The sequence below is a fragment of the Nannospalax galili genome, unplaced genomic scaffold, assembly GCF_000622305.1.
Source record: "Nannospalax galili isolate Female #2095 unplaced genomic scaffold, S.galili_v1.0 scaffold218, whole genome shotgun sequence".
Taxonomy (NCBI): Eukaryota; Metazoa; Chordata; class Mammalia; order Rodentia; family Spalacidae; genus Nannospalax; species Nannospalax galili.
The window spans coordinates 1,340,590-1,356,591 of record NW_008343207.1 but is presented as its reverse complement, the minus strand read 5'-3'; the positions used below and the strand labels follow the sequence as shown (position 1 = coordinate 1,356,591).

At 47.5% G+C, this 16,002-nt stretch overlaps 1 protein-coding gene across 1 annotated transcript in view; it reads left to right on the top strand.

Annotated features, from left to right (window-relative positions):
- Dnah10 (dynein axonemal heavy chain 10) overlaps positions 1 to 16,002 on the top strand; it is a 149,456-nt gene that overhangs the window by 66,977 nt on the left and 66,477 nt on the right. Inside the window, exons 27-36 of the mRNA XM_008839272.3 lie at positions 525 to 758; positions 3,522 to 3,644; positions 4,547 to 4,780; positions 5,741 to 5,964; positions 9,133 to 9,402; positions 9,500 to 9,683; positions 11,049 to 11,183; positions 11,743 to 11,895; positions 12,494 to 12,682; positions 14,978 to 15,124. Of these exons, the coding sequence (XP_008837494.1) occupies positions 525 to 758; positions 3,522 to 3,644; positions 4,547 to 4,780; positions 5,741 to 5,964; positions 9,133 to 9,402; positions 9,500 to 9,683; positions 11,049 to 11,183; positions 11,743 to 11,895; positions 12,494 to 12,682; positions 14,978 to 15,124 (1,893 nt within the window). The remainder of the gene's footprint in view (positions 1 to 524; positions 759 to 3,521; positions 3,645 to 4,546; positions 4,781 to 5,740; positions 5,965 to 9,132; positions 9,403 to 9,499; positions 9,684 to 11,048; positions 11,184 to 11,742; positions 11,896 to 12,493; positions 12,683 to 14,977; positions 15,125 to 16,002) is intronic.

The following is a 16,002-nucleotide window of genomic DNA, read 5'->3' as shown; positions in this document are numbered from 1 at the left end:
GGTAGATCTCTTTGAGTTCAAGGCCAGCCTGGTCTACATAGTGAGTTCCAGGACAGCTGGGGCTATAGGGAGACCCTGTCTCAAAAAAAAAACAAAAACAAAAACTAAAACCCCAAAACAAAAACAAAACATTACACATGTGCATCTATGTAGAGACATACATGCAGATTGATACAGACTTTTTAAGAGAATGGAGTCATCACTTTGCACTCTGATGTTCTTGCTTGGTAGTACAGTGAATGCAGGGCAGGACTTCTAGGCACACAGGCTCTGGAGCTGACTGTGGAGTGGAGACTCAGCAGCACACCTGGCCCACTTGGTGGTCTTTCTGGGTCTGTCTCTGTATAATGAGAGCTTGGTAAACAAGGACCACTGTTACTGTGAGAATCTCGACTTTTTAGAAGACTGAGCTTCGAGTTGTATTGAGCTGCTATCTAAGGACAAGGTAGGAAGGTGGCTGCTGGTTCAAGACCCTGCTCTATGAGTTTATGGCCTGAGTGCTTCTTTCTGTGTTCCCTGACCAGGCGGTGAAGGAAATCCTAGATACCTGGGAGAGCATGAAGTTCACAGTGGTGAAATACTACAAGGGCACGCAGGAGCGGGGCTACATCCTGGGGTCTGTGGATGACATTATCCAGTGTCTGGATGATAACACTGTCAACCTGCAGAGCATCTTGGGCAGCCGATTTGTGGGGCCTTTCCTGCAAACTGTTCATAAGTGGGAAAAGACGCTATCTCTGATAGGAGAGGTCATTGAGGTGAGAGCAAAGCCAGAGGGCACTGTGGAGCCAATTAATGGCAGGAAAAGAACTTCCTATGAAAACATTTTGTGATTAGAAATAAATGCATGGCCCCATTTTATACTTGATTTATTTGGGGGGTGCAGTGCATGGTTGGAAAGGCTGATGTGTTTTGATTTCAGGGAATGAATTTTAAAATTCTAATTCCAGCCCCAGATTCTTAACTGAACTTTTAACAAATGTGTCTCTGTTCTGTTTTCATACCATCCTGTTGTTGTATAAGTGCTTTTACCTGATTCCTTTCTGCTTTTCTTTTCATGCATGATTTTTCTTTTTGTGTCTGTTGATTACCGTGGTGGTAGTTTTTCTCTATGTAATTTTAGTTTTCTTTGATTCATCTCATCTAAAGTTTTTTCTCCTGCTTGCTTCACTTCCTTTTTTTTTTTTTTTTTTTTTTTTTTCTTTTTGACACAGGGTCTCCCTGTAGCCCCAGATGTCCTGGAACCACTATGTAGACCAGCCTGGCCTTGAACTCACAGAGATCCGCCTGCCTCTTCCTCCTGAGTGCTAGGATTAAAGGCGTGCACCACCACGCCTGGCTAACTTCACTTCCTTTTTAAAAAAATATTTTACTTATTATTTTTACTTTTTATGTATATGAGTGTTATGCCTACTTGTAGGTAAGTGCACCAGTGTCGTGCAATGCCTGCAGAGGACAGAAGAGACTGTTAGCTGCCATGTGGATGCTGGGATTTGAACCCGGATCTTCTGCAAGAACAGTCAGTGTTCTTAACTGCTGAGCCATCTCTCCAACCCCTGCTTCACTTCCTTTTCAGACTCTCCAGCTTGGCTTGTCATTTTGTGTGGTAGGGAAGTCCTGCATGGACAGTGAGCAAAACAAGCAAATCAGGCTCAGTTCTGTTTTGGGGCAGCTTCCTTTGTTCCTCCCATTTTCATGGTCACAGCCTGGCTTTCTGGCTAAGAAGCTTAACCCAGGTCTTCTTATCATACCTCAGCTTCCTTGACTTGCTGTGCTTGTTTCTGCCTGTGACTTTTTGTGAAAGCTCTGGTGTAGGACATGGCATTGTTTCCTTTGTATTGTTTGTTTGTGGTGCTGGGGATTGATTTTAGGGGCCTCCTATATACTAGATAAGTACTCTACTGCTGAGCTATATCCCTAGCCCTCTTCTGTAGGATTTAAATTTTTTTATTGAGATTAAATTTACATAACATAAAACTGACCATTTTGTTTTGCAATATTGTGTGTGGTGTGATGTATGTGTTTTCCTGGGTGTGTGCATGTGCGTGGAGGCCAGAGGTTGATGTCAGGTGTTTTCCTCTCTTGCTCCTCATCTTATTTTTGGACAGGGTCTCTCATTAAACCTGGAGCTCACTGACTGGCTGGACTGGGTAGTTAATGAGGCACAGGGATCCTCTTGTCTCTACCCTCTCAGCCCTGAGATTACAGGTGTGCACCACCAGGCCTGGCTTTTACATGGGTGCTGGGGATCTGAACTCAGGTCCTCATGCTTGCACGGCAGGCCTTTCCTAACTGAACCATCTCCCTGGCCCAAATTAACCATTTTAGAAAGTACAGTTCAGGGACACTTAGAACAACCTGGTTGTATGGTCCCAATACCTTAAAAGTAGGCACCAAGGCTACCAGACAGTCACTTCCCAGTTCCTGTACCCCTATTTCCCACTTCCTGTCTCCATGGCTTCATCTCTTCTGCACATTCTGTGTGCTTGAGGCCACAGGGCACCAGGCCTTTGCTTCTGCTCTTTCACTCAGTGCAAGATCGTCAAGGTTCATCTGTGTTGTAGCCTGCGTTATTGTTTCTTTCCTTTTAATACCTAAATAAGATTCCATCATACAGTTAGACTGTCATCTTTTGTTTGCCACTCCTCACCCGATGGGTACGTGTGTTTCTCTACCTCCTGGGTATTAAGAACACTGCTACTGGGAGCATTCCTGCAGAAGCTGTTTGTTTAAGTCTCTGTTTTCCCTTTTTTTTGGTCTATGTCTAGAAAAAGAACAGCTAAGCAGGTAGTGTATAGCTTGCTGTGTGCATGGGCTTCCACACTGGTCATTGTGGGTCACAGGCCTCCAAATTCTGCTTGTAACTGGACATGTCCTAACTGTCCTGGGTTGCCATGGCAGTGCCATTTGCTTCTGAGAGGAACTGTGTACTTTAAAATATTTTGTTATTTTTATTTTACGTGTGTGTATATTGCCTGCATATATGTAAATGTACCCATGTCGTGCAGTGCCTGTGGAAGTCAGAAAAGGGAGTCGAATCCCCTGGAACTGGAGTTATGGATGGTTGTTAGCCACCATGTGGGTGCTGGGAATTGAACCCAGGTCCTCTGCAAGAGCATCCAGTGCTCTTAATGGCTGAATCATTTTTCCAGCCCCTGGAGCTGTGTTCTTAAAAATGCTACTTCCTCCCACATTTTTGTATGGTATCCCCTGCACCCTAATCCAGGGATGTGTTTCAGGATGTCCTGAGGGTACCACCACAAACCACAGATAGTGCTGAGCCTATACAGACTGCTTTCTTCATACACATGACTGTTAATAAACTACAGCACAGGAAGCAAAACTGAGGCTAAGGGGAGGACCCCGTGTTTACAGTGGTGGCCATGTTTCTGCCAGCTCTGCCATTTGGCTTGGGAAGTCCTTGTACTGAGCTGATTTGGGTATGTCCTGGGTTAGGATGGATTTTGTGTACTCTGTTGGGGTACCTGGTCACTCTATGTTGTTAATACTATGCGTTTCAGATCTGGATGCTGGTCCAGAGGAAGTGGATGTACCTTGAGAGCATCTTCATTGGAGGGGACATCCGCTCACAGCTGCCAGAGGAGGCAAAGAAGTTTGACAATATTGACAGGATCTTTAAACGGGCAAGTGCCTGCCATCCACCTTAGTGTATGAAGGCATTATAGGACTCTAAATTGTTTAGCAACAATTTCTGCTTATTGATTATTTTAACAGTTGACCATCTATCTCCCTAGAATGTTTATCCTACACAAACATATAGTTACAGATAAATACAGGAGCAATCTACAACAATAGGACCATTCTTATAATATAACTGTATCTTTTCATAGCTTTGACATGTGTGTAGCATACACATTCCACAGACAATGTATGGAAGTCAGAGGACTACTTGTAGAAGTTGATTCTCTCCTTCTACCACGTGGGTCCTGGGAACTGAAGTCAGGTCAGCAGGCTTGATGGCATTTTTGCCCTCTAAGCCATCTTGCTGGCCTCTTGGAAATATTTCGATCAATAAGAAGTTATTATGTATGGCAAATTATTTGCCTGTTTCTCTATTGCTGGGCATTCAGACAATTTCCTTCTCTGTTCCCCTCTTCACCTCCTCTACCCCCTTCCCTTTTTCCATGAACAAGCACTCTAGTGAATACCCCATGTGTACAAATTATTCACAACCCAGTTGCTGGTTCCATCCATTCCATAAGCATTGGTTGAGCACCTACTGTGTGCAGCACTGTTGAAGGTGGGTATAGCACACCATGACCAAAACATGCAAACCTCTGTGCAGCTGGCCTCCTAATGGGAAGACAAAAAACAAAACCAGACATGTGTGAATTCTGTGTAGCATGTTAGATGGTGCTGGGAGACACATGTTAAAGCTTGTGGCATCTGCCATGCTGGTCTCCCTGTGGCTATGATGCTAGGTGCTGGTCATTTTGTAAATGTCCCGGCCGGTACCTGCTGGGGACTATAAGGACTGCTTCTGCTGCTTTGGGTGACACCCAGCCATCTCCCTATCTACGTCCAGATCATGGGAGAGACCTTGAAAGACCCAGTCATCAAGCGATGCTGTGAGGCCCAGAACCGCCTCAGCGAACTGCAGGCCATCAGTGAGGGCCTGGAGAAGTGCCAGAAGAGCCTGAATGACTACCTGGACTCTAAGAGGAATGCCTTCCCCAGGTTCTTCTTCATCTCTGATGATGAGCTGCTCAGCATCCTAGGCAACAGTGACCCGCTTTGTGTGCAGGAGCACATGATCAAGGTCAGATCATAGGACCAAGGTCATGTTATGTGATCAAGTGTTTCTGTTTTGCATCTTAAGAGATACACTGTTTTCTTCCCTTCCCTTCCTCCCTCCTTCCTTCCCTTCCTCTTTCTCTCCCTCCCTCCCTCCCTCCCTCCTTCTCTTCCTCCATCCTTACATCCCTTTTTTTCTTTTGAGACAGGGTCTCATAATGTAGCTCAAGCTGCTCTGTCCCTGGTCATCTTTCTGCCTCAGCTTCCCAATTACAGGTCCCACGTTTGGGCCATTCCACTTTCTAACCAAGTGTTTTGCTGCTGTGAGAATGGGCTGCTTGAGTTTCCAAGTTTTCTGTCAGCCTGTCTGTGAGCCTCTCATTTTACTCTTTAAAGCCAGTTGTCCCTGCCCTCCCTTCTGATTTGCAGAATGTCCTTGCTATGCCATAGGACCTAAAGGAATCAGGGTCTGGAATTTTTTTCTGCTTAATCACAGTGACAGTTGTCATAGCCAGTGTTTGTGGCAGTGATGTGTGACTCATGCCATCTTGTGGCATGTATCATACCGATGCCTCCTCCAAGCTGTGAGAGAGGGAACAAGTGGCTTGGAGTTACCTGGTTGGATGTGGGGCTGCTGGGGTTGCATCTCATGTCTCTTAACTCCCAGCCCGGGGTGTTTAATCACCCACTTCAACTCCATGTTCTGGACCTCCTTGTCCCTGTGTTTCCACTAGAATCCCTTCATGCCAGACAGCCTTTCCAGCTGTTTCTTTCTTTTTGAAATCTCCCCTAGGATTACACAATGCCAATAAATAGTGTCTGTCATCCTGTTGAATGAACACACCACTGGGCACATGGAAGTTGGTCTAGGGGGACCCCAAGAGTGCCCTAGCCACTCTGATGGAGGAGGGTGGAGGCCATGGACTGCCCGCAATTCCAGAACTAAATGCCAGCATCCAGGCCTGTGTCTCCTGCTGTCTTGTAGATGTTTGACAACATAGCCATGTTACAATTCCATGATGGAGACAGTGGGGAGAAGCTGGTGTTGGCCATGATCTCCGCAGAGGGAGAGGTCATGAACTTTCGCAAGATCGTCCGGGCTGAGGGCCGCGTGGAAGACTGGATGACAGCTGTGCTGAATGAAATGAGAAGGACCAACAGACTAATCACCAAAGAGGCGATCTTTAGATACTGCGAAGACAGAAGCAGGTGAAGTCAGGTTTGAGAGCGTGTGAGCATGTGCTGCTCTGTCCTGCCAGTCCACACTGGGCTTGATCTGAGGGTATGGAGCAGATGGGCTGACATGGTAATGGAGACTTTCCTTGCTATGTCGAACCAACTGATGAAAGCTGTCTTAAATGATGGCTCCATGCAGTCGTTTGTGGGTGGACAGGGCACTGGGCTGGGAGCGTGTTAGAAATGTAACTTGGGCTGGGAGCAAAACGCAGAGGTAGAATATCTGCCAGACTCCACCAGTGAGAAAATGGGTGTGTATCTCAGGGGTAGAACACCTGCCTGCAAGTTGTCAGTTGTAGAATGCTTGCCTACCATAGAAGAGGCTCTGGGTTCTGTTTCTAGTACTACAAAGATGAATGAATGAGTGAATGAATGAATGAATGAATACAAATTTTCAGTCCCCACTTCACACCGGGGCATCAGAAACTCTGGCTGTGGCAGGGTCTGTGTTACTCCAGCCCCCTGGGATTCCTGGGCAGGCTTCTCTGTGAGAACTGTGATCAGCAGACCTCAGGACTGACTGTATGCAGTTGTCTGGAGCAGCATTGCTAAGAAGCTTTGTGGGTGGCCAGAAGAGAAGCTTCTGGGCATTCCATTGTGCTATATCTGCCCCCAGTGGCTTTTGTGGTGGGTGATTCAAAATACTTATTCCATGAGACAGGCAGGAATTTCAGTATGGTTATGGTATGGCTGGTGGGGTTATCACAGACATAAAACCACTGCTTTTATCAGGAGAGCAGCACTCTGTTGGTTTTGCCAAATGGAAATATCTATTTAAAAATGAATTATTGTGGAAGAGGATGGTTAGAGAGATGGCTCAACAGTTACAAGCACTTGCTGCTCTTGAAGAGGACCTGAGTTCAGTTCCCAGCGCCCATATCAGGCAGCTCACAACCACGTGTAACTCAAGCTCCAGGAGATCCAGTTCTTCTGGGCTCTGTGGGCACTGCACACACACACACACACACACACACACACACACACACACACACACAAAATAGTGCTTTAAAAGAGAATCATTAAGGGCTGGCAAGATGGCTCAGTTGGTAAAGTGTTTGCCACACAAGCATAAGGACCTGGCATAGGCCCCCCAGCACCCTCATAAAAAGGCAAGTATGGAGGCAGCAGCACTGAGGAGGCTGGAGGACAGCTGGAACTCACTGACCAAATAGTCTAACAGAATCAATGAGCTCCAGGTTCAATGAGAGATCTGCTTCAGAAAATAAGGTGGGGAGCGACCAAGGAAGACACCTGCCATCAACCTCAGGCCTCCTCACACATGTGTGCACTCACACAAAATAAATGAATCCTTAGAAAATTGCATGTTTACATGATTTCATCCTGCTACTTATGAAATGCTGTGAAGGGCAGAATTTTGCTTACTTCATCATAAATCAGGCATGTGTATGTCTCCTCAGCCATGTGCTGTCCACTGGCTATGGAAGAAGAGTGAATGGAGCATTGGTTGAGAGCCCGTGCCAGTTTCCATGGGTAATCACTGCACTGGAGCTCATCCTAACACCAGATGGAATCATGGGAAGAGGTCTAGCAATGAGCCTGTCAACTCCTTGGATGATCCATCATGAGCTCTCATGAGCCAGTGGCGGACACCTCTCTGTCTGTCCATCTACCAGGTGGTAGGGACGAAGGAATGACAAATGAGAAAAGCAAGATTCAGAATAACTTGGTGTGCCTGTCTGGTGTGGGGGAAACAACAGCCACCATCTCTTCCCTGACAGCCATGTCCACTGGTGTGTTTCTCCTCAGCTCTAGTTCATTTTCCTGAGATGGAAAAGGGGCAGGGTAATCACAGGCTTCAGAAAGACTTGGGCACAGATTATTTCATTCCTCATGTGTTTTTTTTCCTCGACTTAAAATAAACCCATATAATACTAAGTGATTTTGAAAATCTATAAAGAAATTTTTAAAGATTTTATCTTTATTTTATGTGTATGAGTGTTTTGCCTGCATGCACATAAGTGTACCACATGCATGCAGTGCCCATGGAGGCCAGAAGAGGGCACTGGATCCCCTGGAATTGGCGTTATGAACAGTTGTTAGCTACCATGTGAGTGTTGGGTCCCCTGCAAGAGCAGCCAGTGCTCTTAACCATTGGGCCATCTCTCCAGCCCCTAAATATTTTTTTTAATGATTAGTATTTCTCTTCCTTAGTGGTACTTGAGATTGAACCCAAGGCATCTCACAGTCTAGATGAGTATTCTGTGGTTGTGCTCCACCCCCAGCTCCTCATTGGCAGATTCTAGGCCTGGACTTTACCACTGAGCCAACTATCAAATTCTAGGCAGACTCTCTGCCACTGAGCTGCATCTCTGGCCCCTCAGTGGTGGATTCTACATCAGAGCTCCACTCCTGACCCATGCCCCTGTCCTACTTACTTTCTATTGCTGTGATAAAAACTGACCAAAACTAACTTGGGAAAGAAAGGGTTTATTTCACCTTAAGGTTACAGTTCATCATGGAGGGAAACCAAGCTCAGGGAAGGAACTGAAGTATAGACCACAGAGGAGCTCTGCTTACTGGTTTGCTCCTATGGCCTGTGCCCAGCCTTTCTTGTACAACCCAGGACCACCTGCCCACGGGTGGCACCACACATAGTGGGCTGAATCTTCCCACATAACTCAACAATCAAGAAAATGCCTCACAGATATGGCCATAGGCCAATCCAGTGGGGGAAAATTCCTCAGTTGAGGCTCCTTCTACCTAGGTGTGCTAAGTTGAAAACTGAAACTATTTAGTACATCCCCATACCCTTAAGGCATATTCTAGGCCAGAGCTCTACTGCTGAGCCATGTCCCCAGCCCCTCATGGTGGATTCTAGGACAGTACTCTATTCCTGAGTCATACCTCCAGGCTCTCAATGGTGGATTCTAGGTGAGTGTTCTATTTCTGAGCCATGCCCCTGGCTCTATGGTGGACATGTTTCTGTACAGTGAGGATCCCTCAAATTAAGTGGCCGTATATCATTGTCCTAGTATTTCACTGTCTAACCAAAGAGCCTTCCTGGCATTAGTGTCTCCTGTTCCAGGTCGGTCATATAAGCTCTGAGTGTGGCTGACTTCCCATTCAGCCCTACTGGACTAGGCCTCTGCCGAGCCTCAGACAGTTATGCTTCTTCCACAGGGTGGACTGGATGCTGCTGTATCAAGGCATGGTGGTGCTGGCCTCCAGTCAGGTGTGGTGGACCTGGGAGGTCGAGGATGTCTTCCACAAGATCAAGGGAGGGGACAAGCAAGCCATGAAGAACTACGGCAGGAAGATGCACCGGCAAATTGATGAGCTGGTTACAAGGATTACCATGCCCCTGAGCAAAAATGACAGGAAGAAATACAACACAGTCCTCATCATTGATGTGCACGCCCGGGACATTGTAGATTCCTTCATCCGGGGCAGGTGGGTCCCTTTGGAGGTCTCTGGGGTGCTTTGTTGGGCTGCTAGTTTGTAGTCTGCTCAGCCATTGCCCCTTTGTCCTTTGCCTCTTCTTGCCTAGCATCCTTGAGGCCCGGGAGTTTGAGTGGGAAAGCCAGCTTCGATTTTACTGGGACCGTGAGCCAGATGAGCTCAACATCCGCCAGTGCACAGGGACCTTCAGCTATGGCTATGAGTACATGGGTCTAAATGGGAGGCTGGTCATCACGCCCCTCACGGACCGCATCTACCTGACGCTCACGCAGGTGACATGTTCTCTCCTGACAATAACTTGATGATTGACCTACATGGGCAGGGGTCCTAGCTTTGAGCTCTTAGAAGCTTCTTCCACTTGTAGTCTGATTCTTGTCATCACTGGGGATTGAGATGCCTGTGAGCTTCTCCTCTAGGATGCTCCACATAGTCTCAGACACTGGCTTCCATCCTGTGGCTCAGACCCTGGCATAGTGGTCCCTATACAGTGGGGGTCGAGGGGACATCAGTAGAAACCAATGGAAGGATGCAGAAATGTCAAAGATTGTGACTGTCAGAAGGCAAGTGTGCCCTGACCTGTGGAAGAGAAGATGGTGTTTCCCCCAGGACAAGAGCCAGCATGTTAGCTATCCAGTGTAAGGAAGATGGATGATTCTTTTTGTTGTGTCATTGAAGGTGGAAGTCAGTGCTTTGGGCACATTAAACAAGTGCTCTACTGAGCTGCACCAGAGTCTGGGCAGGCCTACATGTAACACCCTCAGTTCGAGGTCTGAGACTCAAACTTACAGTGTGTAGCGCCCCACCAGTCTCTACATCACCTTGTGGTACCTGGGGTATACAAGTGAATGTGTGGAAGCATGAAGCCCAGTGGGCTGTGAGCAGAGACACCTTTTGTTTTTCTAAAAAAATAAAGTATGAACTTAAGCAGGGCTTGATGGCACACACTTAAGATCCCAGCACTTGGGAGGTGGAGGTAGGAGAATCAGGAGTTCAAGGCTCAGTCTCAGCTACATATTGAGTTTGAGGCCAGCCTGGTATATATGAAATTCTGTGGGGAAAAAAAAGAATGTATGAGCTTACCTGTGTTATCTGTTGGTTAGGGGTATACAGAGTCAGATCAGTGGGAGACCACTGAGTCAGGGATCTATAGAAAGACAGGGTCAAACTCAAGTGTTCTATGACAGTGGGTGATTACAGATTCTAGTCCGTGTCTCAGCCTGGTGTTGGCCAGATGGACAAACAGAACAGCCAGGGCTGTGGGTCTGAGGCTCAGAGCTGGCTGCTGTCTTTGAGTCTGAGGATGAGACTATCTCAGCTCTAGTGGAACCAGGTGCCCCTTACCTTTGGTTCCATCCAGTTCTCAGGGGCTAAATACTGCTACCTGTGCTCTGAGGACCATCATCTGCCTAACTCTGCTTTCCACCAAACACTAGGCTCTGAGAGACAGACCCTCACAGATATGCCTAGAAATAACATCCAGCCGGTGATCAGGACCGTTCTCCACAGTCAGGTTGACACTTGTTTGCATCAGTGTCCCTGCATGTTCTGCCTCTGCTATCCCAGAGATGATCCTGGGAGTGGCATCCATTTCCCCCCATGAATCAGAACATGTGCGCTTTGAATTTGACTGGTTACAGGCCCTGTCCATGTATCTGGGAGGTGCCCCTGCTGGCCCAGCGGGAACCGGCAAAACTGAGACTACCAAGGACCTTGCCAAAGCCCTGGGCCTGCTGTGTGTCGTCACCAACTGCGGCGAAGGCATGGACTACAAAGTAAGGCCTTGCCTTCACTTCCAGTGCTCTCTTCTCTGCAAGGAACTCCAAGTGGGGGAAGGGCTGGGAAGTGTGTCACCTGTCTTCTGAAATGACAAGGGACCACTGGAAGGGTGTTAGAGTGAACCTTGTACCATCTGTAGGGCAAGAGTCCCAAACTCTTCCTGCCAGGGCTAGAGAGAGAGCATAGACGAATAAGGAGCAACACAGAGGGGTGGGGACAGTGGCCAAATGGAGTATTGACCTCTAAGGCCTACGGCACCACTGCTCAGCTTTGCATCAATAAGGGCATTTGGGACCCCAGACCCACTTTCCCTCGATGTTCCTTCCTTTCAGTAGCTGTCAATCTGGAATTTTATACAAATACACAGTCTTGATTGGAAAGGCCCAAGGGAGAGCTGTCCCACTGAAGGCCTTGAAAATCTTGTCAGAAAGCTCCATGGGTGCAGTGACCATCTGCCACTCTGCCCAGCTGCCCACTATACTGTTGGATATAGAAAGTGTTAAGTCTTCTATCTCTGGGAGGAATGGGTCCTAATGATGCTGACCGAATCCCCAGGCCATAGGGAAGATCTTCTCTGGCCTCGCCCAGTGTGGCGCTTGGGGTTGCTTTGATGAGTTCAACCGGATCGATGCCTCGGTGCTGTCTGTCATCTCGTCTCAGATTCAGACCATTCGGAATGCGCTGATTCACCAGCTGACCACATTCCAGGTGAGGAGGGGCAACTACTGGCATAGTTTCCCCGGATGGATGCCTGCTACAGAACTTGTGGCACCTGGGTTGGGGGGAGCTTTCAGACCTGCAGTGTTAGCTGCTTTCTGTCACTGTGATCACAATACTCACCATAACAATGTAAGAGGAGGAATTGGTTACTTTGGTTCACAGATTCAGAGGGCTCCCATCATGGTGAGGAAGGTGGGGTAGCTCAGAGCAGCTCCCATCATGGTGGCTGGGCAGCAGACAGACATGCTGGTGTTTCCTGACTTTCTCCTTTTTCCTTCTTTTAATTTTATTTGAACACCCCTACCCATTGGGTGGTGCCACCCACCCTCAGTTAATCCTCACAGATGCACCCAGAGACGCACATCAGTTTCCTAGCTAATTCTAAAGCCATTGAAATTAACCATGAAGATTACCTACCATACCTGGCTAGACACCACACTTGGCCAGATACCACACCTGACCACACATAGCTTCCTGAATATGTCTGGGATTGTATGCCAATCCAGAAAACCCAGCCTCCTTACTTCACCATCTTCCTTGGTGATGGTCCCAGCTGTGTAAACTTTCCTTCTCTCCCATCATCCAGTTTGAAGGGCAGGAGATCTCTCTGGATTCACGGATGGGCATCTTCATCACCATGAACCCTGGCTATGCAGGCCGCACTGAGCTGCCTGAGTCTGTGAAGGCCCTGTTCAGGCCTGTGGTCGTCATTGTGCCTGACCTGCAGCAGATCTGTGAGATCATGCTCTTCTCTGAGGGCTTCCTGGGAGCCAAGGTGAGCCATACCAGGTCGCTGGCCAAGGGGTGGTGTTGTGGGATATGACTTCAGGATATAGAAGGTGTGTGGTGCTGGGAATCACTCAGCCTTGTCCCTCCTCTCTTCCCTCTCTCTAAACCTGTAACTTAATTTGGGAATGCTTTCAGATGCCTGAGAGGTTGAGAAGCAGTGACTAGTTCCTGTGTGTCCTCCCCGAGATGTAGCATCTGGTATATCAGCACTCAGCCCATTGTGTAGCCTGTGAACTGCCCAAGTACATGCTGTGTTCCGTCTTCACTAGGTTCAGGTTCTCTCTCTTGTTACATGTGTAGATGGAGTGCCTGTCACCATAGTCAACAGAGTGGTCCCTTCACCACTGAGACACTCCTTCATGTCACCTTTAAAAGTCACACCATGGGTCTAGGGAGATGGCTCAGTCAGTAAAGTGCCTGCCTCTCAAGCATGAGGACCTGAGTTTGAATCTCAGCACCCACATAAAAAGCTGGCTTGCTGGTATTCACCTGCAGTTCCAGCACTGGGGAGGTGGAGACAGGAAGATCCTTGGATCTTATCACTCAGCCAGCCTAGACAGTCAGTGAGCTCCAGGTTCAGTGTCCCAAAAAACAAGATGGGAACTGGGGAGATAGCTCAGTGGGTAAGAGCACTTGCTCTGCAATCACAAGCACCGGAGTTTGACTCCCTAGCACTCAGAAAAATCTGAGCATGGCTGTGCATGCCTGTAACTCTAGCATTGGAGGGCAGAGACATGCGATTAAATCCAAAGAGCTGGCAAGTCAGCCTGTCTAGTCAAAATAGTGAGCTTCTAGCCCAGCGTGGTGGTACACACCTTTAATCCCAGCACTTGAGGCAGAAGCAGGCAGAGTTCTGTGAGATCGAGCAAGGCCTGTCTAGTCTGGTTGAGAGAGGCTAGCTAGCCACAGGCCAGATGTGGCTACAGGAAGACCCTGTCTCAAAAAAGACCAAAACAAACAAACAAAATAGTAAGTTTCCAGTCTGGTGAGACCTGTCTAAAGGCAATAGGGCAGAGAGTGGCAGGGGAAGATGCCCTAGATCTTCCTCTGGCCTCTGCACCTTCTCATGTTGCATTCCTATAATCTATGTACATTTATCTTTTCTGTGATGCTGAAGATAGAACCCAGGGCCTAGCCCTCTTAACACTGAGGCATCTCTCCAGCTTCACGATGAATGTTTTTAAAAGGTTCTTGTTGCCCATCAGGCTGCTAGGACTCTGGGTTTGTAGGATGCAATCTCTCATTAGTTTTTATCAGCCAAATTCCCATGCCAACCTCTGGGACCAGTGGGCTTAACTGACATGGATGATGTGCCTGAGCTGTCCTCAGAAAGGAGAGTCCCTGGGTATGTGGCTCAAAGCAACATCCTATCCAAATGCTGAGGAGATTGAGGCAGAAATATTAGAAGTTCAAGGCCAGACCCTTCTCAGAATTAATGAGGTAAAGGGCTAGGGATGTAGCTCAGCAGTTCTGTGTTCATTCCCCAGTACTGAACAAACCAAGCCCAAAGCAAAACCACAGCATACAGGTGCAGGGGTGCCTGAATGATAGGTGTATGTCTCAGTGAACAAGAAGCATCAGGCTCAGTGGACTGCTGCCGGGATCTGCCCTCAATGAAGTCGGGGAAGATCTGTCTCTGACTTTGTGCAAGAGTGGTTGCATTTGGCAAGTGTGTGTGTATGTGTGCATGTGTGTGTGTAACAAGCTCTCATGTGGCCCAGGCTGGCCTCAAATTCACTATGTATTGGAGGATGACCTTTAATTCCTGATTTTCCTGCTTTCACTTCCTGAGTACTGGGATTATAGGCATGTGTCACCCCTCCTGGATAGCATGTGCTCTTTTTAAAAAAAATTTTGTTTATTATTTTTATTTTATGTGTATGCGTGTATTGCCTGCATGTAGGTAAGTGCACCCATGTCATGCAATACCCGTGGAGGTCAGAAGAGGCTGTCGGATGCCCTGGGACTGGAGTCACAGACAGTTGTTAGCTGCCATGTGGGTGCTGGGATTTGAACCCAGGTCTTCTGCAAGAACAACCAGTGTTCTTAACTGCTGAGCCATCTCTCCAGCCCCAGCATGTGTTCTTTAAAAATGAGTCCCCAAGCTGCTGTAGAGAAGTGAATTTGCACCTTGTGTGTTTGAATGATGGAGACCAGCCCTGTGTATCTGTAGCACTGTCCCTGGGACTCCTGTGTCCCTTTCTTGTATTGACAACCACTCTGCTGCTTTCTTCATTTTATTTGCTTGTATTTTGATTTCTTATTGTCTTCTGTCAAAAAGACGCTGGCCAAGAAGATGACAGTTCTGTATAAGCTGGCCCGGGAGCAGCTGTCCAAGCAGCACCATTATGACTTTGGGCTCCGGGCCCTGAAGTCAGTGCTGGTCATGGCCGGTGAGCTGAAGAGAGGTTCTGCTGACCTGCAAGAGGTAGGGCCCCCGCCATGTCTGAGGTTCCATGTGGTTCTGTGTGGTTCCCTGTTCTCAGCATGTTCAGAAGGCAGGGAGGAGGGTATGGACAGAGTGGGCCAGCTAGAAGTTTGAAGTCTTGGCTGGTGCATCCTTGAGTAGTCTAGCCTTGCTTTAGTCTCCCTGTGATATGGTCTTTAAGTAGACTTCCTGCTTTAAGGTCAAGGACCTAGATGTGACTGTCAATCTGTCGTCTCAAGGTGGCGGGCGGCAGGAGGGAGCAAGGAGCCTTCTGTTGACGAGGGGATGTGGTTCTTAAATTAACTGCTGCTTGTGTGTCCTAACTGGGTCCAGTGAATACATGCAGGCTCTAGTAAGAGCCACCCCACCCTGCACCCAATTTCTCCTTGCAGCAAAAGTGAGGGCGAAGTTGTGTTTCTTTGGCCTGATACTTTGTAGTTGACTTTGTCAGTGACATTCTGGGGCGACAGACTCCCACAGTTTTCCACCAATGATGATATGCATGTTGGATATTTAGTTTAATCTTTATTTTTATATAAAATTTGACATCCTACAATCCCCCCCCTTTTTTTTGTCTTTTTGAGACAGGGTCTCCCTGTAGCCCCAGCTGGTCTCAAACTCACTACGTAGACCAGGCTGGCCTCGAACTCACAGAGATCTGCCTGCCTCTACCTGCACTGGGATTAAAGGCATGCACCACCATGTCTGACTTCATACATCCCATTTTTATAAATTCCCTTTTGGATTTTTATTTTCTACAAAACTTTGAAAAAGATATGCAAATTCTAAAACTTTGATATTTTATAGTTCATTTTCATAAAAGTGTTATATAAAAGTGAATTGTACCTTATAAAATTTTGTTTTATATTAAATCATAT